General features: G+C 37.6%; 1 protein-coding gene across 1 annotated transcript in view; it reads left to right on the top strand.

The window, feature by feature from the left end:
- Positions 1–20,713, top strand: part of LOC127431466 (phospholipid phosphatase-related protein type 5-like) — a 63,523-nt gene extending 42,810 nt beyond the window's left edge. Inside the window, exons 4-6 of the mRNA XM_051681872.1 lie at positions 4,015–4,191; positions 10,852–10,986; positions 19,930–20,713. Of these exons, the coding sequence (XP_051537832.1) occupies positions 4,015–4,191; positions 10,852–10,986; positions 19,930–19,959 (342 nt within the window). The 3' untranslated portion in view covers positions 19,960–20,713. The remainder of the gene's footprint in view (positions 1–4,014; positions 4,192–10,851; positions 10,987–19,929) is intronic.
- Positions 20,714–27,229: the final 6,516 nt, after the last annotated feature.

Here is a 27,229-nt window from a genome sequence, read left to right as displayed (position 1 = left end):
AGGGCGTGCTGAGTGACTCCAGCCAGGTCTCCTAAGCAACCAAATTGGCCTGGTTGCCAGGGAGGGTAGAGTCACATGGGGTAGCCTCCTCGTGGTCGCTATAATGTGGTTCGTTCTCGGTGGGGCGCGTGGTGAGTTGAGCGCGGATGCCGCGGTGGATGGCGTGAAGCCTCCACACGCGCTATGTCTCCATGGTAACGCGCTCAACAAGCCATGTGATAAGATGCGCGGGTTGATGGTCTCAGATGCGGAGGCAACTGGGATTCATCCTCCGCCACCCGGATTGAGGCGAATCACTACGTGACCACGAGGACTTAAAAGCGCACTGGGAACTGGGCATTCCAAATTGGGTGAAAAAGGGGAAAAAAGCCAAAAGAAAATAAATAAATAATAAATAAAGAAATAAAGTGAATGTTTATCACTTACTTTGTGTATCTCCCTGAGTGTCGACATGTTTGTGTGACATCATGCCCTTGCATCTCAGCGAAATCGGAGTTGAGAATTTCTGTGCGAGCCTACAAGTTGTAATTCTGACTTCAAGATGCATTCCATTGCACTTTTCCTAGTAGGAAGTTGTAAAATCCGACTTTCTGAGTTGAATGGAATGCAGCACATCTTTTCAAAACTTGAACCGGCACTGAATGCCCAAGCAGCCTAATTTACGCTTAGAAAACTCCTGATGTTGCTATAACAATGCAAAAAGCACTTACCAATTTACTTGAAGTGAAAATCAGTCCTCCTTTCATGATTAATAAATTCAATCACACGGTCATGCAGAACATCTCAGGTTTGTAAATCCATAAGGATCTCTTTCTCAATGGCAATAGCAGCAGTAATGACAGTCGACTCGTCAGCAAGATCTCGCGCTCTTCGCTTTCAAATTATGTCACTTAAAGCGTGATTGCGTCACTCAAGGTCAGCTAGAAGGCCTCGACCGGGACATATCCTAAAGATCACACCCACCAAGAACAAATAAATCAATCTGATTGGCTGATGAATCTGACAATCTGACATTAGATGCGCATTCATTTGCACTGTTGAGGGATTTTGAAGAAATTCTGAAGGCCTGAGGGGGTGGAGCTCAGACTCACGCGCTGCTTCAGGCTTCAGGCATGCGATTTGTGAAACAGTTGTCACACTTCGCTTGTAAGCATCAAGGAATAAATTCTGACTGGATAAACTTTTTGTTTTTCTCTATTTGTTTGTAGATTAATTAAGAGTGGAAAGTGATTAAAAATACATAGGCAAAAAGGTGACTGAGAATGAAAGGATGAAAAATATTTATTTTATTTGGCATGTTACGCCAGCAGAGAAGGCTTTGCTGGCCCTGAGAATTCGCCACTGCTGTTTCAGGTATGCATCTAACTTCAGAATCAGAATGAGTTTTTTTTGCCAAGTATGCTTCCACATACAAGGAATTTCTCTTGGTGACAGAAGCTTCCAGTGCACAAACAAATACAACAACAAAACAGAGATAATAATAATTGAATAAAAATAAAGAGAGAATAGAAATATAAGTATATATAGAAATACACAATAAGACAAAAATTACATATAGTATGTACAAATACAAATTTGTTATATACAGTGCAAGGGAATGTAATACAGAAGAGGTAGGATATGCAGAAGAGGTAGGATAACGTATTAAGCTTTAAAGTGAGGCACTATTGACTGCCAATATATTGACTACGTAGATAATGACGGTTTGGAACGACATGAGGGGAAATAAATTATGACCGAATTTTTATTTTTGGGTGAACTATTCCTTAAAAGGACAGTGTGAGCGCCATAACGGCTTATTTTGTTTAATATCAATATTTCTGGAGTTGCCTTGCCCCATAGACTTTCATTGTACACATTCCTTGATATTCCTGTAAAAATTTTATTAAATGAACAATCCAACAATTCTTTTTAAAACATCAGGCCAAGGAAATCTCTGAGCCATTTTTTGTGGCAGACACCGAAAATAATTGATGGTTCATTTTAAGAGATTTGAGCGTTGTTAGAGACAAGTTCTGTCTGGTTTATGCTCCAAAAACACACATACAGTATATACTGTACATATTGAGATTGGAGGACACAGAAATTGTCTGCTCACCCCAACTCTCTCTGGAGACGGAATAAAATTAGGTCACAGTGTGATGACAACCTTTGAATCTTTAAATTAATGGAGAAATAAACAGAAAAAGAGTGAGACCGTGCTATATAATATCTCAGACTCACACAAGGTAACAATTACTGTCTTTGCATGCCATTTCCTCAGGAGTGATGAGTGATTATCAACGACCTTCAGTCTAGCGCATATATTAGTCAACAGGAATGCCCCACATTTGTCTTACTTTTTTCACTTTGCAATGAATTATCTTTCAAAGTCACAACACAAATCTCTCTCCTGATGGACAGGCTTCCACTGGGAATTCTGGCTTTGCCTGCCAGATTAAGAGAGTGTGGAAAAGCTGTTTACTTCAATACAGTATACAGTTTATGATTTCTGTTCATACTGCTTTTATAAGTAAAAATGCATTAATTGACTGTATTAGTTCAGAGACCGTAAGGCCAAATACACATAGTATAAATGATGCCTTCGCTGGGCACTTTGAAGGGAGAACAATCTTAATAGTCCATGATGTAGGGTCATTTCAAACAGATTAAAAAAGTGAGTTCCGAACTCTCACAGTGGAACATAAAGCCTTTGAAGGGTATAGGGCATAGGGATGATCACTTCTGAATAGAACGCAGCCTACATTCGCCTGAGGAGGTAACCATAAAAACAGGAGGCTTCTTAAGCACTTTCCATTAGCATCAGCATCACTGCATTATATATTTACATATGACAAGTTCATCACAAAAAAAGTAAAGACATGTTTTGTTTAATCTAGATAGTTAATGTGCTTGGCTAGGTGTGCTAGTTGTGCCTAAAACAATTTAGGTTGCACAAGATGAATCTCAGATTATTGCAAATCATTGAAAAATTATCCATAGAAAATATATCTGTTAAGCAATAATCCACCACAATGTTTATATCAGTGGATCCTTTTCACTTTTACAGGTTTGGAAAGCAGAAGTAAACTATAGTGGGGAAAACATCTATGGTGGTAATTGGTGTTTGATCAAATAACAAAATAAATAAAAATCCACTATTACATTTCCATGACTTTCCAAAGGGGAAAAAATAGAGAACGGTGGATAATGGCAGTCAGGTGAGGGAAAGATGCCAAATTTACTGTCACTTTATCAGCAGCTGTTTTCGAAATATCATCAAAGCAGTGTTGACTAGTTTTGTTTTGTTTTCTTAATTAATGCCAGGGTAATATTACATAAATTATGGTGATTATAAATGTACATTAAAGGGGTCATGACATGCCATTTTTTATTAATGTTCCTTGTGGTTCACTTATAATATTTTTTTTTTTTTTTTTGTACAAAAAAACAGTCAGATATTTGTAAAACATGATCATTTTCCTCCCTAATTCTGAACCTCTGTCAGAAACACTCGGTTTTGGTGCTGCTTCTCCTTTAAGACTTGACGGTAAATGGCCAATGTTATGATTGGCTCTCTGCTCTTGACTGACCTGCTCTTTTCTTGCCATCTCACTGCTCACCGCTACTGGGCGGGCTACGAAAGTGATTAAACGTAAATTAGGCGTTGATATGTTGTTGTTGAGGTGGTCGGATGCAAATGTCTACCACAGTGTGTCATCAAGTAGAGAACGAGTCATTTGGCAGCTTGGTTAAAACAAATGCGCTTTTTGCTGTGAGGAAGAAGTTTTGAGTTCTGAAACTTACAGTAGGTTTTTATAGCACAATGACCTTTTATGTCAAAAGATCAAGAAATGTTTGATTAGTCATGTCATGACCCCTTTATTTGCAAATTAAAATTAAATAGTTTATAATTAAAATTTCTAAAATAAAGCGGAAATGCTTCATCACAGTCTGTCAAAAGGGTCCATTCTCTGTTCTGAAATAAAGTAGAATATTACAGCTTATTCGTGTTTTGTTTGTCTCTGGTTTCAGATGTACATCACATTTACAGTGAAAGCCAAAGGAACTCGTCTGGCTAAACCAGTTATGTCTTTGAGCCTGATGTGCCTGGCCTTTCTCACGGGAATAAACAGGGTGGCAGAGTACCGTAACCACTGGTCTGACGTTATCGCCGGGTTCATCATCGGAGTGGCCATTGCTACCTTTCTAGTAAGTTTTTCAATTTATTATATTTTACTTGTGCGCTATATTCCAATTCTTGAAATGCCATACAATATCTTTGCGTGAGCCACAGACTGTGAGGCTGAATAAATGACAGAATTTTTATTTATGGGTGAAATAATCCTTTAAGACCATTGTGCGAGTGACAAACATGGAGTAGAGAGCAAGGATAACAGGGTAGAGCAAGGTTAGAGACTAGGGATGCATCAATGTATTGGCTGCCAATATTTATTGGCCAATTATTGACCAAATTAAAACCATCGGTTATAAGCATGAAAACGCCGGTATGAAAAACCGATGGTTTATTTATAATCAGTTCGTAACACACTTTGTAAGAACTCTGTGAATTCAAAGTGCACAATTCAGAAATAATAATTGCCACAATATGTAGAAGGGTTGGCACTCCTAAGAACATATAATATTGAATTTTTATTCTTTCTCGTTCTGACGTTAATGTGGAAAAACCGCCATAAATGGACGTGACAGTTGTGAAAGCGCACTTACCTATAAGCTACATGATGAGGTAAAACCATCCAAAACACTTTGAAACCAGCAAACTTTGACTTCATTAATGCTGCATGATTGATTGAATTAAGATTGAAATCGCAATATGGCCTTTGCGTGGTTACTAAACCTTAAAAGGCTGTGTTTTAAAATATAGTCAGCATTCAGCACTTCAGTCATTAAAAGGGGGGTTTGTTCCTTTGATTAAATTTTTTTTTTTTTTTTCCATGGTGTGTCTGACATTTCTGTGGAATTGCCCAACATATGCATAGTATGAATGTAATTTGTAATGTTCTATCATATACAGTACATAACAAAATGTGAGTTCTGTTGTTTTGAACTGCAAAAACAGGAGTTAAAAATGGTTTAGCAATACAAAATAACTTTTTTTTTATATCAATCATCATGTTATCACATTTTGGTCTTTTTTGTATCTTTTTTTATCTATTCATCTTCTATTTATCTTTCATTGTTGTTCTCTTTAAAATTTTGACCTGTCATGTGTTCAACAGATCTAATCCATGATCAATGAAAATTATTTATTGTTGGAACAGTAAAAAAAGCATAGGCTATTTTAACAATTTCCCTCGCAGGATCAATAAAGTATATCTAATCTAATCTAATTCCTAAGTAAAACAGTAAGGGTGTAACGATTCACTCATCTCACGATTTTGTTCGGTTCATGATGCGCATCGTCACATTTTTGAACTGCGATGTATCATGCCACAATAAGTCGTTACACCTCTATAAAACAGTTATCTGATGACAAAATAAGGTAAGTGGCAAAATATCAGTATCGGCCTATAGGTTTTTTTTGTGAAGATCAATATCAGCTAAACATTTTAATATCGGTGCATCCCTATTAGAGATGTCATTTTGGCTAGTGGGAATCTTAGATGAAAAACCACTCAGATTCTTCCACTCACGCTATACGGCCAGCCAAGCTCATGGCAACTATCAACTGTGTTGAAAAACCTCTGCTCTAGGCCTCCTGTTCCTTAAAGCTAGTTGTGTTGTGTAGCTGCCAAATGCAGGAAAATGGATTTCGCTCTCATTCCACAACCCACATCTGACACATTATGATATAGGACTCCTCTTGTGGCACAAGAGCTTAGAGCAGATGGTAAGGCATCTGTGGAAACCATGGCTCATGTCCTCTTGAGTCTAACCCCTTAAAGGTGCCTGTTCCAAAGTGCTACAACAAAACACACTGGCTTGGGCTTGAGTTTATTTACCAAAGATATAAATGGACACCTTGTTTGGGTAGGGATTAATTTGGGATCAAGTTTTTAGAATATCAGAATGCTGAGGTCCAAAAAGATGCAACATTTTGGGATAAAAAGTAGCCATGAAGGGAAATACATGAAATCCAACCTCACATGTGTTATATGCAGCATGCAATTTCACCAAATCCTAAGCTCTTGCCTCCATCCTGAGTATGCAGAAACCTCAGCCAGTTGCAATTCCTGGCACTCAAAGCAGAATAACATTGGCCAGGGGACCGGATTTTTCATGTTAGCCGCTAATTAGGTCAGGTTGCCACAATGGAACAACTTCTCTCTGAAGTTCTGGACTTAAGTAAGAAACCTCAATAGTACACATATATTGGCAAGGCATATATTTGATGTGTGCATTTTCATTTGGAAGATGATTTTTACAATGTTTGCAATACGTTGCTACAATGATCAGATGATAGCAAAGTATTCAGCATGTTTTAGTGACATTTATGATTTAAAATGTGTGAACTCATGTGTGCACACAGATATGACACTTAAAATGGAACAATACTCTTTACAGATGGAAAGTCAGATCGCTTAGAAAATTAAAAGCACACCTCTTCTCAACAAGCTACACGATTTGAAGTATTATTCATGTTCATAGCACATATTACTGGATGTAGTACATGTATGTCCAGCCCACTTCCCCAGATGTAGTATGCCTAGAGATGTATTTAAATTACACACCTGCATACCTAAACAATGTACTTTAATACCAGTCATAATGTATGATCTTCATCCAGTGCAGTACGCACTCTGAAAGAATGGCAATTCGGACAAAGCTGTTAAGTGTTCATCATGCACGTTTTTGCATCCATCTGTGTTGTTATTTCATTGTTTTTCTGTGTTAACGTGTGCTGGATGGACGTGTTTGACCAATTATTGCTTGTCTTGCTGTTTTTCAGCATCTTGTGCTGGAGCAGCACATTTTTTAAATGATGTGTCAAGTTAAAAGAACTTCAGTTGTCAAAAATTAGTCTCGAGACACCTGCGTTCTGCTCTTTGTGGTGCTGCATCTAGCTTTTTTAAGCACAAGTCCGTGTTCATTGTGAACGGCATCTTAGACCTTACAAGAGTGACACTTTTTGTGCCACTGATTCACATTTCTCTAAATAACATGCTCTGTCGAGAGATTTTGCCCGTGTGACTTCATTAAAGATCAGAAAATGAAATAAATAAATAGCTTAAAAATGTTGCATAACTCCTGTCTGAATTAATTTTAGCCCCTTTCAAGATAAGGACTGAGTGGTCCCAGAGAGTGGTTGATGTCTGTTTAAATAAACTGTCACACTGAGCTCTTTAATGATTATTTGATTGACTTAAGCAATTAATTTGTCTGAGGTCAGGCAGTATTGGTGCTCTTCAAACAGTGTGGAAATGTGTTTCTCATGCCTTGTGTATCAGAGGATTTTAATTTAGTGTCATGTGAGTTCAGAGAGGAGAGAATTGAACTGACGTAGCTGCATTTTGAAATCCGCAAGACTGCTGGAGGATGTCGGCTTTCAACTTATTTCAACAACAAAATAACTACACTTGATTATTGGCGGTCCGTGCTAAGGCAAATATATTTGCTCATAGTTAGGGGTCAAGGATCAGATTCACTAAACACTTTTAAGACTTAAAACTTAACTACTACTATTTTCTTCTTATTTTCTAACTTAAGAAAAAAGTTAATATTTTGTTTTCCCCCAAAGAGTTAAGAACAATCGTATCTTTTTTTCTTAAACCGGCAACGTTTACAGCTAAATACCTTCTTATGAACTTGTAATTTATCGTGAGAACTTTCTGATTTTTTTCTTAAGACATTTTTTTCACTAGTCTGACCTTAGGTTTAAAAATAAATAAATAAACTTCAAGCTACAATGTTTGAGGAATATCAGTAGTGCGGCCTTGCCAGCAATATAACTATGCCATTAGGTGGAAGCTAGCCAATCATAACAGAGATTTACATATAGAAGTCGTAACCTCCTGAGACCCTAGCGTGACTGCTGTGTGCATTTTCCATTTCCCTTTTTGATTTGTAACTAGTAGCACCTATGCAAATGCAAATGCAAAAAAAAAAAAAAAAAAACAATTCCTTAAAATTGATGGCAACATATGTGGACAGCGGGACTAAGTTGTGAAATTTTAAGAAATACCAAGCTATAGAAAGTCAGATTTTTATTAATCAAACTGTTTATTATGTTTCCAGGAGTGCTGGTTATTCATGTTACAGACATTACATCAGAAATGAGCATAATTATTTCTGATTCAAAGTAATGGCCAGCATCATCCAATCAGTGCCAGCCATGTTAAAATAAAATGATACATTATAAATTCTGAATCTATGTACTGATTACCATTGTCCCATGTCTGCCAAACATGTTAAGTGGTTAAAACATTATCTGGAGCCTGAAACTGAACTTTTGGTCAGATTTTAGGAGTGAATGCACTTAGCTGCATAGAGAGCTATAGGATACTCCCTTGCACCCTGTTTAGTGAATGACTTAACCTCCAGTGTGCTGTCTGTCTGCACTGGTCTCAGAACAGTTAGAAATGCACCTTTTTATCAAAATTTTCATCCTAACTCCCAATAAAGCCTCTGAAAGCAAAATTTTTCAGCTATTGGATGAACCCATTGATTCTCAATATGATAATGCACAGTAAATATAGGATTTCTAAAGAAAAAATGCACCAAAGTACACATTAGTGTACATTGTGTTTAGCAGCATGGCGTTTTGTTCCAATTTATTTATTTTTTCAATTTCGGCATGCCCAATTCCCAATGCACTCTAAGTCCTTATGGTGGCATAGTGACTCGCCTCATTCCGGGTGGCAGAGGACGAATCTCAGATTGACTTATCACGTGGCTTGTTGAGCGTGTAACCGTGGAGACCTAGCGCATGTGGAGGCTCGCGCTATTCTCCGCGGCATCCACGCGCCCAACCGAGAGCGAGAACCACATTATAACAACCACGAGGAGGTTAACCCAACGTGACTACCCACCCTAGCAACCGGGCCAACTGGTTTCTTAGGAAGCCTGACTGGAGTCACTCAGTACACCCTGGATTCGAACTTGCGACTCCAGTTGTGGTAGTCAGTGTCTTTACTTGCTAAGCTACCAAGACCCTCCAAATTGCTCAAATTTAAAAAATGGCATATCGGATGAAACTAGAGACTCTAATCTTTTGACTCAAACAGGTTTCAGTGTACAAACTTAATTAGGTCTCTTACCAGATGTAGTTTTGTTGGCTTTTCTCCCAAAGACAAACTCTGCTGTGATCTGCGCCATGTTGTTTTGTCACATGACTCTGTACGTCAAATGTTTAACCTTTACTGACTGAGACATCTGAACTGAGATCATGAATTTAAATTATGCGTTGCATGTATCGAAGCCAAAATACATCATCTACGCATTTGTATTCGGGGTCGAACAAGGTAAAGGTACAATAGGGAAAACAGCCATTCAAAGGGTCAGAGAGAGTTATAAATTAACTAAATTACGACTGTTTGGTGCAAGAAAACTTGACTGACAATATAAAAAATAAAGTGCAGAGTGTGGCATTTTTTAAAGAACATCTCTGGTAGAAATTGATCACAGATCTGGATGGAGACAATACACAATCTTAAGAACTTGTTTAATTCTTGAGTATAATGTGCATTAAAAATTTAGCATTTGTATTAGCTGCACTATGAATTGAGCACACAATATAAAAGCATGCAAACTTAGTACAAAGCCACTGTGTGCTGCACAGTCAGGGAGAATATTTGTGTCACAGTGGGAAGAGAGGAAAATAACAGTAATTTTGTAAGTAGGCATGTCAGAGTTCCTTAAAGAGGAACTAAGCTGCTTCTGTTCCTTCTCCCTGGTAGATAGATAGATAGATAGATAGATTAAAATGTGTAATTGCATGCATATTTCAGAGCTGTGTTTTTATCAGACTTGTCTGTGAGAGCTGCTGCTGTTAATAAAAAGCTCTCCTCCACAGCAAACAGGGACCAAAGTAGGTCACACATTCTATTGGTAGTTTATATTCATCCATCATGTATGCAGCGCTTCTCTGAACCATAGACCCACAGTGGTATAAATAAGGCAGATATACGTTTTTTTTTTTTAGTGGGCTCCTTACCTGATAAAATGCTTTGCAATTTCAATAATTGGAGCGTGTCATCTAATCACATGATCCTTTATGTGTTTGCTCCAGCAAAACGATGGCTAAATGCTTCCATAAATCACAATATTCACTGGAGAGGATTGAAGCTTGTTTCAGTTGAGGATTGTTTGACTCTCAAGACCAGAGGCTGAGATGCCAGCAAAATGCACAATCAAAATTAAGAGTCTATTTTAAACTAGATTAGTAGTGAGTAGTGATTGTCCATTAAAAAACTCACCCCCATGATGCTAAGGTGTTCTAGGTGGTTGCTTGGAGTTGTTTACTGGCTCAAGTCAGAAGAGTCCTCTGACAAGTCTCTATTCTGGATGTTATAAGCTCCTTCCCTTCTTTCATTGTTCAGTATGTCTATGAGATGTTTTCACCACCCAGAGAGTGAACATCACAAGTCTGATTGCTTAGATTTTATGCATGATTTATCATTCATTATTCTTTTTCTTTATATTAAGGAAAGAGTTAATCCAAAAAGGAAACTTCTGTCATTGCTTTGCCCTCATGCCATTTCAAACAAAAGGAGAAATTTTGAATATCAAAAATTCTATCAAGCTCCAAAATGGTCAAAAAAGTAGTCCAAATGAGTTATGATCAACCTACAGATGGCTTACAGTTGACTACATTTTAAGCTTAGATTTGAGAAAATAGTTTGACATTGAATAAATGACACGCTTCACCTAAAAATAATGATGTCACATGATTGCTGTTTTTCATGTTTTCAGGTTGTGTGCGTGGTCCACAACTTCAAAGGCAAACAGCTCCTGAACGAGGACCCTCCGCAGGACCACCTAAGTAACAATCCTATGGTCAGCTCACCCAGGATGGAGAGTCCACTGGAGAAGTACATCGCATCACAGGTAAACAGCACATTAGACAAAAACCAGCCTAGTTTCATGAAAATTTTGTGACTGTGGGCCATTTTTGCAAAATGATATTAGGTGGTTTCTTACACGTATCGCAGCAGTTCTGAGGTGAAATGTCCACTGTGTGGCACTAAAAGCGAGTTAGATTTTTCCCGACAGGTGAGCTTTTTAAAGGCATAGTTCACCTGAAAATGAAAATTCTCTCATCATTTACTCACCCTCATGCCATCCCAGATGTGTATGACTTTCTTACTTCTGCTGAACACAAACAAAGATTTCTAGAAGATTATCTCTGCTCTGTAGGTCCATACAATGCAATTGAATGGTGACCAGAAATTTGAAGGTCCAAAAAGCATATACAGGCAACATAAAAGTAATCCATATGACTCCAGTGGTTAAATCTGTATATTCAGAAGTGACATGATAGGTGTGGGTGAGAAACAGATCAATATTTAAGTCCTTTTTTTATTATAAATCTCCACTTTCACTTTCTTCTTCATTTGTTTTTGGTGATTCACATTATTTGAGCATATCACCACCTGGGCAGTGGATAATTTATCTAGAATTTAAAATCTGCATTTTTACTGGTGATGCGGGTGAAAGGGAATAATAGTTATTGTTGTTGTAGCACCGCTAGTGTTTATTTCACTAGGAAAGTGCCATGATATGTACAAAGAGCCACATAAAAATTATTAAGCAAAAATGAACAGTATGTATATTAACCTTATCCTATGAGGCCAGGTTAATAAAAACTCACCTGACACCTGTGGAAACAGGCTGTTTCTCATAACAGGGTTATCATAGTTTAAAAAATATATATTTCGTTTTTATATTTTATTTTCAATTTGTCCATTTTAATGCTGTTTTGTTTTTGGTAGTTCTTTACTCTGTCATTGTTAGCTTTTTTTTTTTTTTTTCAGTGTTTTATAGTTTCAGTTAGTTTTTTTAACAAAGGTTTTCGTTAACAATAATTACACTGCTTTGTACATGTTCTGTTTGAAGAGCAAGTCTGTTAATTCAGCTCTCAGGGGTCCTGAATGTGTCAGTTTGAGCGCTCCTATCATCAAGACCCTTCAACACTTAGTATATTCGTGCATTCCTGTCCCTCAGGTGACAGATCAGAGAATGGATGATGAGGAAAGAACTCTGAAAGAACGTCTGCTGAGTTTCTTTAGCTGGATCTCTGGCAAAAACAGCCGTTTCCGACACCTGCAGAGCACAAGGCAATAAACGTATGCACATCTGTGTGATGAACTTAGCCTGCCAAACCTCTGGAGTACATCGCCTTGTCATTAAAACCCAGTCATGTTCATTTAGCCTGAACAGACCAATTACCTGTACCTAATTAGAGTGTACCCAGAGCATTGGCATCACTGGCTGAGTGATTTTTTTGTCCAGTGCTGTTCACTCTACATTGATATATCTTATCTTCTGAACTTCAAACTTATTTAAAGATCTCCTGTCATGTCCTTTTCTTTTTCTCAGTTGAACATAAAATTTAAGGGGTCATATCATACTTTTTTAAATATTCTTCCCCCATTATGGCCACCTATAGTGTTAGCAAAATTAATGGTGTTGTAATTTTCTTTTCACGTGTGAAATATGACACAGCATTTTGTTCCACTAGGACACACGTTGCGGGTTTATTGTTGGGACTAATATAGTTTTTTTATTCCCCTATCTTTAAACAACGGCCTCTTTGCAAAGTCTTCATTACATTGTGACAGATTTTTAAAGCAATTTGTGCTGAAACGTGCTGCATAAATGGATATGGGGGCCGTTCACACCGAATGTGTCATTGTGCTAAAAAAGGTAGATGCAGCGACACAAACACAGGTGTCTTGATGCGTTTTTAACAGCTGAAGTTCTTTTTAACTTGATACTTGTCCAAAAAACCAATAATAAAAAAAAAACGTCCTGAGAGATGTGACATGATGGTCAAAGACGTCCATCTAGCCCATGTTTACATAGAACAGTGGCTGAAAAACGAATTCAGTGTGAGCGGCCCCTAAGTCAGACTGAAATGATCAGGGATCTTGTTAAAAATAATGTAGGGACTATTTGCACTTCAGTAGTCTGGTGGAAACTCTTTTACTTGTAAGTGTAGCTTCAGTGGCATTAGTGTAACAACAGTGTGAGTGTACTTTTTCGTGTCAGCGACCCGTGTTCGAATCCGCCCCTTGTCCCACTCTTTTTCCGTTTCCTGTCACCACTTTTAATATCTTTATTAATACTACTTATAATTAAAAAAAAAAAAAAATGAATATAAAGGTTGATTTCCTCACAGTGAGTTGGTCACGGTAAAGGTCGGGAGTTGAGGGAAGGGTTTGTTCCGGGTAAGAAGTGGGGTCTGTCGATCGCACGCGTTCCTTTTCTCGTCTGGTCCGAGAGGAGTGATGATTTTCTCCTGGAACTCGGCATTGAGCGCGTGTAGATTGTATCACTCCTTTTGCGAAAGTCTCGTGAGACTAAGCCGTACGAAAATGAGTAGTCCATTAGAAACCATGGTTTTACTATAGTATTATTGTAATCATGTTTTTGCCGGAAACCATAGTTGATATGACCCCTTTAAGCAAAAAAAAAAAACTTAGTTCATTAACTATGAAATATACAGTGCATCCGAAAATTATTCACAGCGCTTCACTTTTTCCACATTTTGTTATGTTACAGCCTTATTCCAAAATGGATTAAATTCATTATTTTCCTCAAAATTCTACAAACAATACCCCATAATGACAGTGTGAAAGAAGTTTGTTTGAAATCTTTGCAAATGTAAAAAAAAAAAAAAAAAAAAAAATCACATGTACATAAGTATTCACAGCCTTTGCTCAATACTTTGTTGAAGCACCTTTGGCACCAATTACAGCCTCAAGTCTTTTTGAGTATGATGCTACAAGCTTGGCACACCTATTTTTGGGCAGTTTCTCCCATTCTTCTTTGCAGGACCTCTCAAGCTCCATTAGGTTGGATGGGGAGCATCAGTGTACAGCCATTTTCAGATCTCTCCAGAGATGTTCAATCGGGTTCAAGTCTGGGCTCTGGCTGGGCCACTCAAGGACATTCACAGAGTTGTCCCGGAGCCACTCCTTTGTTATCTTGGCTGTGTGCTTAGGGTCATTGTCCTGTTGGAAGATGAACCTTCACCCCAGTCTGAGGTCCAGAGCGCTCTGGAGCAGGTTTTCATCAAGGATGTCTCTGTACATTGCTGAATTCATCTTTCCCTCGATCCTGACTAGTCTCCCAGTTCCTGCCGCTGACAAACAGCCCCACAGCATGATGCTGCTGCCACCACCATGCTTCACTGTAGGGATGGTATTGGCCAGGTGATGAGCGGTGCCTGGTTTCCTCCAGACATGACGCTTGCCATTCAGGCCAAAGAGTTCAATCTTTGTTTCTCATGGTCTGAGAGTCCTTCAGGTGCCTTTTGGCAAACTCCAGGCGGGCTGTCATGTGCCTTTTACTGAGGAGTGGCTTCCGTCTGGCCACTCTACCATACAGGCCTGATTGGTGGAGTGCTGCAGAGATGGTTGTTCTTTTGGAAGGTTCTCCTCTCTCCACAGAGAAATGCTGGAGCTCTGTCAGAGTGACCATCGGGTTCTTGGTCACCTCCCTGACTAAGGCCCTTCTCCCCCGATCGCTCAGTTTGGCCAGGCGTGCCAGCTCTGGGAAGAGTCCTGGTGGTTCCAAACGTCTTCCATTTACGGATGATGGAGGCCACTGTGCTCATTGGGACCTTCAATGCTGCAGACATTTTTCTGTACCCTTCCCCAGATATGTGCCTCGATACAATCCAGTCTCGGAGGTCTACAGACAATTCCTTGGACTTCATGGCTTGGTTTGTGCTCTGACATGCACTGTTAACTGTGGGACCTTATATAGACAGGTGTGTGCCTTTCCAAATCATGTCCAATCAACTAAATTTACCACAGGTGGACTCCAATCATGATCAGTGGAAACAGGATGCACCTGAGCTCAATTTTGAGTGTCATGGCAAAGGCTGTGAATACTTATGTACATGTGATTTTTTTTTTTTTTTTTTTTTTTTACATTTGCAAAGATTTCAAACAAACTTCTTTCACACTGTCATTATGGGGTATTGTTTGTAGAATTTTGAGGAAAATAATGAATTTAATCCATTTTGGAATAAGGCTGTAACATAACAAAATGTGGAAAAAGTGAAGTGCTGTGAATACTTTCCGGATGCACTGTACATGCTGATGCTGGCTGATTGTTGGCACAGGATTATTTAACAGGAAATAAAACAGGTAATTTTGGTAGGAAAATCAGGTCATTTTAAAGGTATGTTGTTGTTGTTTTTTGTGTGACAGGAGACCTTTAATCTATCTGAGAGCAACAGTCAAGTCAAAGATTCTGTGATCTAATAAGGACTCCTTGCACGTACATTTCCTTCTAGACATCTTTCTTTCATAGCTAGAGCTCCTTAATTAATTTTAAAACCTGAAGTGAAACCTGGTGTTGGTGTTTGAGCTTTGTGACCTAAAATAGAAGTTGAAACACACTACCAAGCCTCCTGAGACTTGAAACAGGTTTGAAAATCCTCCATTCCTGACTCTACTGTCTGCATTTAGGTCCCTGGTTGAAGCTATCCTTCTACAGCTGAGAGTTAGATCTGGTGTTTACAGTTTAATTAAACCACACGCCACCACTGAGCTTGTTAGACTCTTAAATACATTGCAAATATGAATTTCATAGCCTTGAAATACCTTTATGTATTTACTAATTATTACAGTAAGTCACAGTCTTACATGAAAGCAAACCAGTTTGCAGTGTTGATTTGTTTCTGGTACTTTCCATGAATATGGTATAGAATAGGGCCTGAAACTTTTAAAATTAAAGGGACAGAGAAAGGAGGTGCTTAAAGGATTATTAAAATGAAAATTCAGTCATTGTTTACTCACCCCTGCGTTGTTATAACCTTATATGACTTTCTTTTTCTTAACACAAAGGGAGAAATTGAAAAAAATACAAAAAAATAACCAAATGTTTTGCTCATTGATGCCAGACAGTGGCAGTTCATGGTGACTACCTATTCAAGCTTCAAAAGAGTGCAAAAGTATAATTCAGAAGTCTAATAAATTCTTCCATGAGACTCATGATTGTTATGAAAGCATACGATAAGGTTTGGTGAGAAACAAACCGAAATCGAATGTATTATTTAGTGAAAATGTGGACCAATCGTTGATCTCCTGTGTGTGTTCATGATAGGGCACAAGAACAACAGGTCCGTCACAGAGATATTGACAATAGAACACAACACGGCTGCACAAAAAACAGAGAACAGAACTACTAAACATATCTGAACAGTTTGTAGTCGAAGAGTAGATGCATTTCTATGCCCAGCCTTTTTTTCAAACAGAAAGAGATGGAGTAGGTGGGAATGTTTGTCACCTCTTCTCCAATCTGAACTGGCGAGTTTTTGTGACAGACCTGAAGAGAGTGATACCTCCGCAAAAACATTCGGTAGGTGTAACATTCTCGGCCAAAATTAAGTAGTTTTTAACCGGTTTAAGAGATGCTAGCTTTAATATACTGTTATGAGAAATTTTTCGGACTGGTGCCAGTTCACAGCGGACAGATGCCCAAAATTGAAAACAAGTGATCGATAGAATGTACCGTCGCTCGTCACAGCTAGTTAGGATAAAAACTCTGATTAACATAGGAAAGATACCTCATATTGCATTTCGTTTGCCGTAAGGTTAAGACAGGGTGTGACTGTGGCTGCTTGTAGCCTCATCTATGTCTCTGTTTGATTGAGGACTCAAAAAAGCTGGGCACAGAAATGCATAAATTATTCGACTACATACTCATCAGACATGTTTAGAAAGCTCTCTGTTTTTTTGTGCAACTTTGTTGTGTTCTGTTGTCTGTCGCTGTGGCGGACCTGTTTTTAGATAAACAAAACATGATGCCTGGGTAGCTCAGCAAGTATTGATACTGACTACCATCCCTGGAGTTGCGAGTTCGAATCCAGGGCATGCTGAGTGACTCCAGCCAGGTCTCCTAAGCAACCAAATTGGCCCGGTTGCTAGGGAGGGTAGAGTCACATGGGGTAACCTCCTCTTGGTCGATAATAATGTGTGGTTCTCGCTCTCGGTGGGGCACGTGGTGAGTTGTGTGTGGATGCCGCGGAGAATGGCATGGGCCTCCACACGCGCTACGTCTCCGTGGTAACACACACAACATGCCACGTGATAAGATGAGCGGGTTGACGGTCTCAGACACGGAGACAACTGAGATTTGTCCTCTGCCACCCGGATTGAAGCGAGTCACTACGCCACCACGAGGACTTAGAGCGCATTGGGAATTGGGCATACCAAATTGGGGAGGAAAAAAAACAAAAACCAAAAAGCAAATTTTTGCTTGAACGCTTCATGACGCGAGTGGGCTGCGTGAACTGTTACTCTAATGCCCTATCATGAACGCGCACAGGAGATCAACGGTCAGTCCACAGTTTCACTAAATAATACATTAGGTGTTGGTTTGTTTCTCACCAAACCTTATTGTATGCTTTCATAACAATCATGAGTCTCATGGAATAATTTATTAGACTTCTGAATTATACTTTTGTGTTCTTTTGAAGCTTGTAGAGGTAGTCACCATAAACTGCCACTGTTTGACATCACAGAGCACAACATTTTTTCACAATTTCTCCCTTTGTGTTAAGAAAAAGAAAGTAATCTAGGGTTATAACAACACAAATAAATATTAATGCATTTTAATATTTGGGTGAACTATCCCTTTAACCTTCAGATAATGTTGATTGTCAACCTCAGGAGGTCAAACTAAATATTTGATGTGCTCTTTTATGTTTTCTATTCATTTTCTATGAGTTTTGTGGTTTTTGCAACCCTGTTGCAATGTAGGTCTAAATACAGTACCCTTATATGTGTTATTTTTTTTTAAATTTTATTTTTGCAATTAAAAAACAACAACTTCAAAATACAAATTTATAAAATAAAAATATTAATTAAATCTTTATTAATGTATTAATAATAAAATAAATAATAAAACTTTATTTAGGCTAAATTTGCAACCCTGTTTCTTACAAACCTCTTGCCCATTCAGGCATATATAGACATTTGACAATAGTTCTCACAACAAAAACATGGGATTTGTACCTCTAATGCTTTTATAAATGTAACGTGACACCAACTTGTACCATATTCATGGAATGTTCCTTCTATATGAGAGAATAAATGTTAGACAAAACTGTGGTCTGGGACTTGTATTAGTTGCACAATGGTTTATTGGTATGCATCAAATGAATTGTCTAGGATACGAGCGCTAATGTCCTATATGTTCATTAGTCAAGGGTGCTGATTTAAAATAGAAAGATATGCTTATTTGCAATATTCATCCTGGGCGAAAAAGTCTATGTAGATGAAGTTTTAGATGTTATAATGTCCGTGTGGCTTCTAGGACAAAAAAATGAGTATTCCACTCAGATTTCTGATTAAATATGCCCTAGACAGATTGCTGTCACAACCCATATCGCCTTGCAAAAAGCAGGGTGACAAGGCGAGGAAAATCCAGATCTGTTTTTGTCTCTTTAAATCACAGAGATTCACAGATCACAGCAAATATCACTGGAAGCAAGAAGTAATTTGTTTGAGGAAAGCCACCCCGCATTCTCTGCTGAGGTCACAGTATATCAGTGATATGACCCACGAAATGGTTTTATGAATCCCTGATGAACTCACTTAATTTCCAGCTGTATTACTTATGAATTTTCTAATGCACTATGTTGTTTCAGCGCAGTGCCTTTGTGTACCCTTACCTATCATTAAATCACTCTAAATTCAGCCACAACTCCAACTAAATTCATTTCAACACCCATTTATATGTATGTTGCAGCCCCATGCCTTTGGAATAATTTGCTGCTCCATATAAGAGCCTCTCAAACTCTTGATGTCTTTATATCAATTCTTAAAACTAAATCAGTCCTGACTAGCTCAATATGATCGCCCTATGTACAAACAATCGACTCATTTACTTGGATATGATTTATGTTATTTACTCCATAAGTTTATCAAGGTTGAACAAAGCCATCAGTGTTTGCTGTTACCTGGTTCCTGTGTCCAATCTCAAGCAGAAACTTTGACTGCTTGTAGAATGGCAAGTGGAATACAAGTGGAGATCAATCTGGGCACAAGCAAATCTGGAGATGTATATTTTACCTAAACTCACACCAAGTAGAACCTAATAAAGACACAGCCCTCTATCTTCTTGCATGACAGTATGTGTTTCATTACATTTCTAAAGTGATATGTGGCCAACAAGAGCTTTTGATGCCAACTCGAATCAGTTCAATTCGTTTGGTCGGTGTGACTCGGCTGTGGTTCCTTGCTGTCAAATACAAAAATGAATCAACTACTGATGTAAACATTTTCTTTGCGCATAGAATACATTTCCCATTGCACATCTGTGTTTGGAAAACTGCACTCACACCAAACAAACAAACCAAACGAGGGTCTAATGCGGAAGTCAGATGCATGTACCGTTTTCTGTGTATTAATTTTGGTTGTAAAACCAAAGGGACAAAACATGACCAAAAAAGTAAACAGCACTTTCTATTTTTGGTGCAAACTCTTTGCTACCTAGCTACAGTGATAAACAGATGCCACTAGCTTTCACAATGACGATGCAAATGTACCACGGTTTGGGGCCAAAAATACAATGTGAATGACCTATAAGGTGCAAGGGAGGGAGGGGGGGAATCAGACTTGGGTTCAAAACAAGTAATTGAACCAAGTGTGAAAACCTCAATAATTTGGTTCCTCAACAATCTGTGTGAAAAACCTTTGCATACCAAAGTTTTCTCTAGTTCAAAGCAGATTCATACAGGTGAGATGACCTGTTTGACGCCCTCATTTTTTGCTGATGTCCTTCCTCTGCTCTGTCTCATTTCGTCAACAGAATCACATCACCTTCGCTGAGATCACGTGACCTTGAGTCGCCGGTGTGGCAGACACACTGGACATCCACGCTGTTTACCGTCCAGTCCCGATAATCACGGCTCAGCATTAACAGTGCTCATATTCTCAATGGTGTTGTTTTGGATTGTCCCGCCCCCGCTTTTTGTGTGTGTGTGTGTGTGTGCGTGGAATTGTTTGTCCTGTCAACTGTTACTGTACAATAACGCAACTAATGACTGAAGCTTCTCTGTACCTTTCCATGGCCGATTCTACTTGCTCACAACTAGTGTTCTGCAAGAAATTCTCAAGTGTATCCGGAGAGCACCTCTGAGTTTTGGAAGACTATCTGGCAGATTGATGCTAATATCCACCTCCGAAATTCAAAATGGACCTATGTGTGTTTTCTTTTTCATATGCACATTTTCCAGGCAAAGTGTTAATTCCTGTATTCATTTGTTTCTCTTTTAGTGCTTACATTGGATGATTACATACGTAAATACACTGTGTCTGCAATCTAATATCAGCTAAGGCATAAAATTAGCAAAAGTATGTGTGGAAAGCTCACATAAAAAAAAAAAAAAAAAAAAATGTAACAATTTACAATAATGTAATTGTTAACACAACAGATAACACGAACTAACAATTAAGAATACTTTTGCAGCATTGATTAATCTCGGTTTATGTTAATTTCTACATACTGTATGCAATTAGAATTTGAATTTACTAACTATAACTTTAATTTATCATTACAAGTTATAGTTATGTATTAACATATGTTAAGTATATATTAACATTAGTAAATATATTGAGAACAAACAATGAACAATAGTACATTTATAAATTAACATTAACCTAGATTAATACTTGTAAAAAAATATTGTTCCTTTTTCGTTCATGATACCTAATGCATCAACTAATGTTGACGTATGGAACATTATTATTACCAAAAAACTTTTACCAAAGTTCATGATAAATTCTGAACTACAGTCAACTCTTCGCAGTACTGGCCTCACAAATTCAGTCCAAATACATTGCTTAGATGATTCATGAGCCATGACTCAATTTTTCACAATGGGCAATCACATTAAAGCTATGTGTGAACCCTAAGGAGTTTAGATCAGTCTGATGTGAAGGATAGAATAATCTGCAAAGGAAATCACCAGCCATTTCTGTAGAATAATGGATCAGTTCAAATGGGTCCATTTAACTAGAGCTCAACATAATAACGATACTCATAGACATTTTTTTTTTTTTTTTTTTTTTTTTTTTACAACAGTCCATTCTATTTTAATGGCCATCATATTCTAACTTTATTCATTTTATTAATAATATTCTAACCGTTAAAGTCTAAATTAATTTAGAAAGCCACCTTTGATCATTAAAACAAACCATGATACCTCTTGTGTATTGAAGTGCGCTATTAGTCAGCAACATAATTTTTTTGAAAATACAAAAGATGCAATGCTACACTTATTTATAGTTGAGATCTCTGGCCCAGTGTTTTAAACATACTCTAGTCTACGCCAAACAAACTCTACGCAAGTACGTAAATTCAGATGCTTCTAGCTACTCAAACTCAGTTTCATGTGTAGTTGCGTTCCAATATTTGTCAGACTGCAATTCATAACACAATGAAAGTACATGCATTCTCAACATTGCCACAAGGGGAGCTATAGTGTGAGTTTTCTTTGTCAAGTCAACTACTTTCATGGCAGAGCAACAGTTTGAAGTGGATATTGCTGAGCAAGTAATTTAAAGTCAATATATTTATAACAATTTACCTGAATAATAAATCCAGTATAATGGCACAGACTTTTGAAGGTAGCTCTGTCGCCTCCTTGAGTACTGAGGTTTGTTACCGTCACGAGAACACACTTTATGTGTGTTCAGACGGGCTGTGCGTTGGCAATCGCTGACTAAGCGCTTACATCTGTGTACGCATACTTGCATGAAGTATGCTTCTGGCTTTTTGTCTGTGGTAAGAGACAACATGCCACATATAGGGTCTATTGACATTTAGTTCAAAATAACCCAGAATATTCTTTTAAAGGTTTTGCAGTTCTGTGTTTTATTTTTGTAATTCCTTTAGTAGTTTTTAGAAACAGTGAATTCCTCTTGTAAGCATGAATTTCCCACAGATGTGGCCAATACTTGAGCAATAACGTTTGATTCTCTATACTATATCTCATGAGAAACTTTCCCATTTTTTTTTTTATTGTCATATAGTAGCTACGTATATTGGTGTGAAAAATGGTATATTAATGCTAAAGCACTTATCGCAGAGGTCTTTACGTTGGACACTGGGATTGCTGCACTTTAAAATGCAAACTTTTAAATGCAGAAAGGAAAAAATAAAACATGCTATGTAAAAATGAAAAAAAATCAGGATAACAAGTGTTAAAATTATCACAGCACTTGCAACAGTATTATAATGAAAACACGGTGTGTACAGTGTAAATGCACATGATATAATTTTTGACAGAGATTAATGATGTTTATTTTCTTATGTTTGTGCTGTTCATGTATGTGTGTGTGGGAGTGTATGGGTATACAATGGCAAACTGTAAGTACACATTGTACTGTATCATTAATACTCTTTAAATCTTGGCTGTATTATTACACATTGGATTACTATGTACAAAATTGATGTTTCTTTTTTTTTAATAGTGTTTATATTTATATCATGGTCTGTTGTATATCTTGCATCAATTTTTTTTTGGTTGTTCAAAGAGGTTCTTTCAACCTCAAGAGGCTTCTGATTCCTATATTTTTCTTCATCTAAATTCATTCCTCATCACACTGTTGGATTTTTTGGATATTGCAGATGGATTTCCTTTTGAATCTACATGAATCCATCTCTGTGTGCTTCTAGGGCTTTCTTGAATTCATGAACTTTTACACTGTAGAGATGATGAAATTTAAAGTTTGAATAAAAAATATATTCTATACCCCTGTGGCACATTTTCTGACAGGCACTTCACCAATGTGTACGGACTATAAAATGAAGGACATCTTATATTGAAGGCTCTCAGTGGCATTTAAAGAGCCCTGTGATGTCTATGGCCCCTGACCTCTGGAAAATTGTCTGGTTTCCTCTGCAGAACCTGTAGAATATGAGAGAAAGTGACATGGTGGGGAGTTGGAGGGTATTCTGCGTTCCTCAGACATCCTGACTGACACTGTATATCCTGAGGAGCAACAAAGAGAGAAACAAGCAATCAAAAAAGATGGAGCGATTCAACCATCCCACATTTATAACTGTTTATGGTACATAGTGGAAAGTCTCTCTATTTCTCTCTCTCCTCCCCCCCACTCTCCAACATCACAAGGATGGATTCCTTTCCAAAGGGAAACATGTTCTCTCCTGTTCTCAGCTTCCCTTTTACTTGATCTCCCCAGTTTCTCCCAGTGCAGATTGAAAGCACAGAAAAACCACTGAGAAACAGACTGCTCAGGCTTCACAAAGTCTCTCATCTTTTTAGAGCTTTCTTTTAATGGTACATGTAAAAATATGTTTCATCTTTGCTCATTCCAAAGCAGTGTACAAACATCACACTAATAAAGGTTAATTAGGCATTTCTGGGATTATTTACTTGGTCTGGTCACTTCATGATTCAGTAAAGCCTGTTTGAAGCTAACAAAAAAGTACTGTGGCTGTACCATGCTATATTGAGGATATCAGATGGTAATACCATGGTACTTTGATGTATACCATGCTACTGAATTATTAACATATTCATATACCATGGTATTTATATGGTTCTCCAGGTACTTCAAAGAATACAATGGTATCACCATGGTTCATGTAAAAAAATAAAAATAAAACATGGTAATGCTATGGTATTGATAATCAGTGTATACTATTAAAGGAATATACCGGATTCAATACAAGTTAAGCTCAATCGACATCATTTGTATGGTGATTACCACAAAAATAAATTTGGACTTGCCCCTCCTTTTCTTTAAAAAAAACTAAAATCTGGGTTCCAGAGAGGTACTTACACTGTAAGTGAATGAGGCCAATCCGTAAATGTTCAAATACTTACTGTTTCAAAAGTATAGCCACAAGATGTAAACAATAGTGGTCGACCAATATTCTGGCTTTTTTAATTATCGGCTGATAAATGTTCCCGCTTGGCAGATTTTTTTTCTTGAGGGCGCCGAAAATCGCCTGCTTGCATATGAAGCGTCTGAGACATGTAAACAACCAGTCATGGTTCATTTTGTAGTTACGTGCCATCGTGTTACTAAAATAATAGACCAGTGTGCAACACACTGTCATTTAAATGGTCCGCATATCAGACCGCGGCAGACGCATTTGAGCTCATAATGTTAAAGTGCTCGCCTGTTTCATTCTCCCTCTCTCTCCTCAACAGTTCCCTGTAACTTTAACTGTCTGTCTAATGAGAAAAAGGCAAACATCTATAAAACTAATATCATATACAATTTGCAAATATGCACAAATCTCATTTAAACAGATGCAATAAACCAACCTCACACAACTTCAGCAGATCCAGCATCCTGTGGAACGCTCATAAATCTTCCTCTGAAACACGTATTCTAACAGTCTCTCCTCAACAGTTCCCTGTAACTTTTCTAATGATAAAAGGCAAATATCAATAAACTTCTATTATATACCATCTGCAAATATGCAGATATCTCGTTTAAAAAGATGTCATTCACGAACCTCACGAAAATCCTGCGTTTTCTTCCCATCGAGTGCTCATCTAATATCTTCCTCTGAAGCGTGTATTCTATCAGCCAGGATCAAAAACTTCAGGATTAAAAGTTCCTCTCATTCACAAATCATGACGGTCTGTCTGTAAAAATCCAAGTAGGCGATCCAGGCCGTTTAAACTGCCAGAAGATTGAGGGTCACGATGGATCTGCGCGCACACGTGGCACAACTCAAGGCTGCATCCGACACCAGGAAAATTCTACCTCTGGAGGCTGTATACGGCGGTAGGATGAAAATAAGGTTCTTTTCAAAATGTTCGGAGACCAGTTTCCTTAAGAGATCCATTCATTCAAAACAGTTGTCCGTTAAGCCATTAACTGATTAGGCAGCAAGGTAGCAAGCTGCCTACATTTTCGGATGCAGCCCAAGGTAAAAGCGCTTCTCGTGTGCTGAGTAAATTTCATATTCACTATCACTGTATGTATAATTGGTTTGATTCAATATTTTTTGAGTAAATGCGATTGCTAGCATGGACATGCCATCCATGGTTGCTGGACTACTGTGTGTACTGTTATTTCCTTCTTCCTAATATATTAACAATTTCTTCATGTGCAAATAAATTACTAAAATTTGATGACTAAACAGAAATCAGAAAAAAACTGCTATCTACCATTTAAAATACAGTATTATTTTTGTATTTTATGTGAAATTGAGTCAATATAGTGCTAAATAAGAGTTTATTATAATTTTTTTTTTTTTAGCAATTTAATGTTTGTTATATACTATATTAAATTGTGTGATATATCGGCATTGTATCGGCCTATGAAAAAACCTATATCGGTCGACCATTAGTAAACAATATGCGTTAACATTAGTTTTGTGTGATAAAATCTCTTACCTTTTCTGTGTAAAGTTATAGCCAATTTTACAACTTCCTTGCCATGACGATGTAATGTCAACAAACCCCTAAACCACTGTAAAAATGATGAATTAACGTTACAGCTCAAATAATACATCAGTTTTAACAGAATAATTAATGTAAGTGCTTTTATAAAATTAAAAGCTTTACATTTCTGTCTTTAAACCCTCAAAAAATTGTCCCCATTCACTTTAATTGTGTGTGTCTCACTGTAACATTTATTTTTGCTTTTTTTAAAGAAAAGGATGAACGAGTCAAAATACATTTTTGTGGTAATCAACATTATGCTACAAATGCTGTCAATTGAGTTTAACTTGTATTGAATCTGGAATTTTCCTTTAAATGTATTGCCTTAAAAAGTGCCAATTGTTTTTCCAAAAACTGCTAACAGATTTTCTAGGACAAGAACTGATGACAACACAACATTGGTGCTTTGGTGTAAAATATGTTCAAATAGTGTCCTCAAAATTTCAAGCAGCCCTTGAAGTGACACAATAACAAGCCAATGCCTGTTAGGGGTGTAAATATTTGCACTGACAACGATTATATTTGATTCGATTACAATTATTTTAATAGATGCAATGCATCATGTCATTTGATCACAGTTTGTTCGATTCATAATTATTTTCAATGATACAAATGTAACTGAAGGGAAACTACACTAGAATGGTGAATAAAACAATACACAATACCTCATCATTTCTTCATACTCAGTCTACACTTGAAGTAGATTTGTTTTGAAAATTGATTAAGGATTGAATTTTGCATAAGAAATTAATTTGTAATATGCTATTATCTGGTACTATTATAGTAATTATTATCAATTATTAAATTCCATAATCATTGCATTACATTTTCGTTCTAAGATTGATGCATTTTTACAGCTCTATTACTAGTGTGTACTTACCAAACATGCACACAAATTGTTGAATTTATCAGGGTTTTCAAAAAACTAAGCCATCCATTTGTAGAGTCTAAATTGCTCCTGTAACATCAAACAATCTAACAATACAGTAGCTACCAGGACATGTCCCAGCATTCATCTGAAATCAGATGGAGACTGATTGTGTAAAAAATCATTCATTTCTGTCTACCGTGAAACAGATCAATATCCTCATGGAACAATCAATCTGCACAGTAGGTTTCACAGCAAGGACAATCAGCCTTATTGTGTCACAAAATGTTTCAGTTTGTGTTTATTTCGCAGTCGTAAAATTTGGCATTTTCACATTAAAGGGACATTTCAAGACAGGACATTGATTGAGTGGCTTGGCTGGGAAACAATTGAACGTGTGATACTAAGACTGACCTTTAGTTTGAGAACAGCAAAATATATACTATTACCATCATCCTGATTGAATCTGAAAACTCTCTTTGCTGTCCTTGCTTTTTCCAGTCAAGCATCTGTGTGGTGTCTCTTTGGTCTCTTCCTGGACTGTTTCTCACCTGTGGTTGCAAAGGTCTACAGAGGCATTCATACACTGTTTGGTTGGGAGTCCATTCTCCAGAGGTTGACAGGCTGTAATAGCTATTCTGCAGGTCTTTGTGATTTGCTACCGGTCCGTGGGAGTACAAGGGGCTGAGCTTCCTTTCCACATGGCTGCCCTGCACCTGGGTCCCGCTATAGCCTCCACTTAGCCTTGCCACTCTCCGGATCACAACACCGGGTCTGGTGCAATGCAGGCCATTGGCTGGCGCTGACAA

Source organism: Myxocyprinus asiaticus, chromosome 41, assembly GCF_019703515.2.
Source record: "Myxocyprinus asiaticus isolate MX2 ecotype Aquarium Trade chromosome 41, UBuf_Myxa_2, whole genome shotgun sequence".
NCBI lineage: Eukaryota > Metazoa > Chordata > Actinopteri > Cypriniformes > Catostomidae > Myxocyprinus > Myxocyprinus asiaticus.
The sequence above is the reverse complement of the archived record's forward strand: the minus strand, read 5'-3'. Positions and strand labels throughout refer to the sequence as shown.